This window comes from Buceros rhinoceros, unplaced genomic scaffold, assembly GCF_000710305.1.
Source record: "Buceros rhinoceros silvestris isolate BGI_N320 unplaced genomic scaffold, ASM71030v1 scaffold7311, whole genome shotgun sequence".
Classification (NCBI taxonomy): Eukaryota; Metazoa; Chordata; class Aves; order Bucerotiformes; family Bucerotidae; genus Buceros; species Buceros rhinoceros.
In genome coordinates this window covers 14,678-17,765 of record NW_010393587.1, presented here as the reverse complement: position 1 = coordinate 17,765, position 3,088 = coordinate 14,678, and the positions used below count along the sequence as shown (strand labels likewise).

The 3,088-nt window shown below is 44.3% G+C and overlaps 1 protein-coding gene across 1 annotated transcript in view; it reads right to left on the bottom strand.

The window, feature by feature from the left end:
* Positions 1 to 3,088, bottom strand: part of SFMBT2 (Scm-like with four mbt domains 2) — a gene marked incomplete at its 5' end in the record, with an annotated part of 35,914 nt that overhangs the window by 22,640 nt on the left and 10,186 nt on the right. Inside the window, 3 exons of the mRNA XM_010144901.1 lie at positions 493 to 563; positions 1,121 to 1,163; positions 2,434 to 2,547. Of these exons, the coding sequence (XP_010143203.1) occupies positions 493 to 563; positions 1,121 to 1,163; positions 2,434 to 2,547 (228 nt within the window). The remainder of the gene's footprint in view (positions 1 to 492; positions 564 to 1,120; positions 1,164 to 2,433; positions 2,548 to 3,088) is intronic.

Here is a 3,088-nt window from a genome sequence, read left to right as displayed (position 1 = left end):
ATGAATTAAATCCTGCCCCTCCTGCTGAGTCTACACCATCAACTGGATGCATATCGCACTCGCAGAGCCTCCTGATATTGCTAAAGGGGAGAAAAAATTGCCTTTAGCAGAAGTAGCAGCCATGCCACACCATCTCAGTGCCAACGGGGACCCAGGAAGCTGTGGTCTAAGCAATTTCATTGATGTCAATTAAAAAGTCGCATCCGTCTCTGCCAGGTCTCTGTTAGCCTGTCCCTAACATAGTTAGCTGAAGAGGGCAAGCTGCAGGGGAACCTTGATAACCCCAGCAAGACACCACATTCACATGCAGAAAACCAGACCCTGACATGCTGTTCATCAGAGACTCCTCACAATGTTGGTGGGTCCACACCACATCACACCCCCACGTCTCCCCACCCATATGACACACTCGCTCACTTTTTGGGGTCACCCTCCTCTATACAGGAAACAAATCCCTGAAATAAGGATCCTGCTGGTGCCAAGCAGCCTTACCTGTTGTGTCTGGCTGAGGAACCGGGCAGAGGTCATGAGGTATTTTCTCAACAGGCACTGTGGATGGTAACCTATTGAACAGCAATTCAGTGCATTTATTAGAGTCGGATGGGGCAAAGGGGTAGAACCAGACTGGCTGGACCCAGAGCTACACCAGCATCTGCTTAGACCGAGGAATGGAGATACCACAAATATAACCTTGCTTCCACACAGTTTGTCACAGCCCAGGGCCAGCGTGTGGTGGAAAGAGGAGCCGGATCCACCCCTCCTCCAAAAACACACTCTTGCGTGTGAGCTTTATCCCTCAGGCTGCAAATACTCACGCTTAAATCCCTCAAATTCTAGTTTCTAGAAACTGCAAGGGCTAGATAGGGAAACGTCCTCCTGGTACATGCCCGTCTTCCATAAGCATCCCTTACTGGCTGCACAGCCCCAGCTAGTGAAGTATTTCTATTGCAAAGACTTTCTTAGACATTCACAAACATTTTACATTTAAAGAAACCCCCTTGCAGACCCTGCTGCAGTGTCTGGGCAGCAGTGGGAAAAGTCACTCAGTTGCTGTGTATTATCTCCCCTGAAGACCTGATGCATCTCTCTAAAAAGAAAACCTTGAACAACAAACACTTACTGCTTTTCTGGTTGCACAACAGCGATTCTTCTCTTCCTCCGCACTGCAAAAATGAAGCAAGGAAGAAAAAAAAAAATAGTTTTGCACTCTTCTCTCCTATAAAGTACACCCATAACACATAAAAAGCTGAATAAATGCACTGAGTATAAAATGACTTCTAACACAATGAAATGGTACTTAATTACTATCGCCATCTTGTCTTGGTGTTTTTTAAGTAAGTCACTACATCATTAAAATCTACTTTAAAGATGTAATAATACATTTAATCTTTCCTCTGGAATGCTAATATCGTGTTTTATGGGATCAGTGTAAAAAAAAATTAAAATAAAAGCACAAATATTTTTCCATACTGAAACACATATGGATAAGATTACATTTTACAAGCGTGATTACCTCCAGCATAATTTATCCCTCGCTATAAATTGCGATAAAGCTGCATAATGTTGCCATAGCAGTATTCTCCCAAATTAGGCCCTGGCTGCCTGATTTTTAACTTAAGCATATTTAACTCCTCAAAAGGGTTGACACATTTTAAAATTCGCCTTTCAGATGTTAATTAATATAAAGAGTGAGGCTAATTTTTCATCTGGTGGCTTGAGATCAGGGTTGGATAGTTTCTGCAAGGAGCAGCAGGCCAGCACCGAGCCGCTGAGCACACATGAACTGCCTTCAGATGCAAATGGAAAGAAAAGAAATTTGTCTTAATATGCACTGGAGGCACGTCAAAACACTACGGGCTTAGTTTTGTCAGAAGAGATTAAATTAAACCCTAGGGAAATCGCTGAGCTGGTAAGGGCAGTGGAATAATGGGATAGATACCCCAGGAAGGGGCAGAAACCCCACCACAAGCAAACGTTTCTCAGTTGAGATCGTATTTTGGAAAGGGAGAATGTGGATGTCCTCTTTGTGGCCATTCCAGCCTGTATTTTATGGGGGTTCTTCCCCCAATTCGAGGTCCTGTGTCCCTTATTCACTCAGCTGCCCAAGTGAACTTGACTCAAGGCAACAAAACCTGGTTTCATCTGACGACCCCATCGCAAACCCACACTGTGAATCCCAAACCACAGAACAGCCCTTCCCAGTGGAAACGACCCCAAGTTTTAGAGGGACAAGCACAAACTCCATAATGCCGGTGCTGTGGAGTCTGGTCACCAGTTAGATTTATAACTATCTGTTGCAGTACACTTACAGTCTGGTTACTGGTCTACTAGTTAGGTTGGTAGTTTCACAAAGTGGATTATAGACCTAAGGCAAACTCCCTGATAAATCCGTTGATGTGATCTCCACGCTGCTGGAGGTTTCCAGGTACTTACAAAGAGCTTTGTGTGGTGGAGTTAGGTTATAAGCATTCGCTTCACACCAGCCAACGGGGAAAATGTCCATAGACTCTACATCAACTATGTACTCTGGAGAAGGCATCTGTAAACCTATAATCATAAATTGATAGGGTAATTAAGACATGGGAATACCAAGCTCAGAGTGTTCATCATGAACCAAGGGAACCAAATGACGGAACACAAAAAGATAAATCTGCTTCCCTGCATCAAAATCAGGCATCGTTTCATCTTCAATTTTGCACAGACAGCAACGATAAGGCTGTTGCATTTACAGTGCAATGTGATTCCAGAGAAAATCCCCACTGAGAGCACACTCAGGGTGCCAGAGAAGCAGTTAAAAGCCAGTGAGGTTAAACACGCATGACTTTCCCCAACAACGACTTGGCCTGCTTGACCCTTAGGGTTTTTGTAGGGTCACACAAGTGAATTAGCAGAACTCGTTGGGTGCTTGCACATGGGCTTTAACAGGATGGTAGCTAATCTGATAAACCCTTATGTCCTAATGCTTTCCTGAAGCTTTTTAGTGTAGTTCTGTCCCTGAGTTCCTGCTTTGAAGGGTGGGAAATGGTCACCCTTCTGTCTAGGACAGGGCTCCTCACTGCACATGAAACATGAGCTGATCACTCGACAA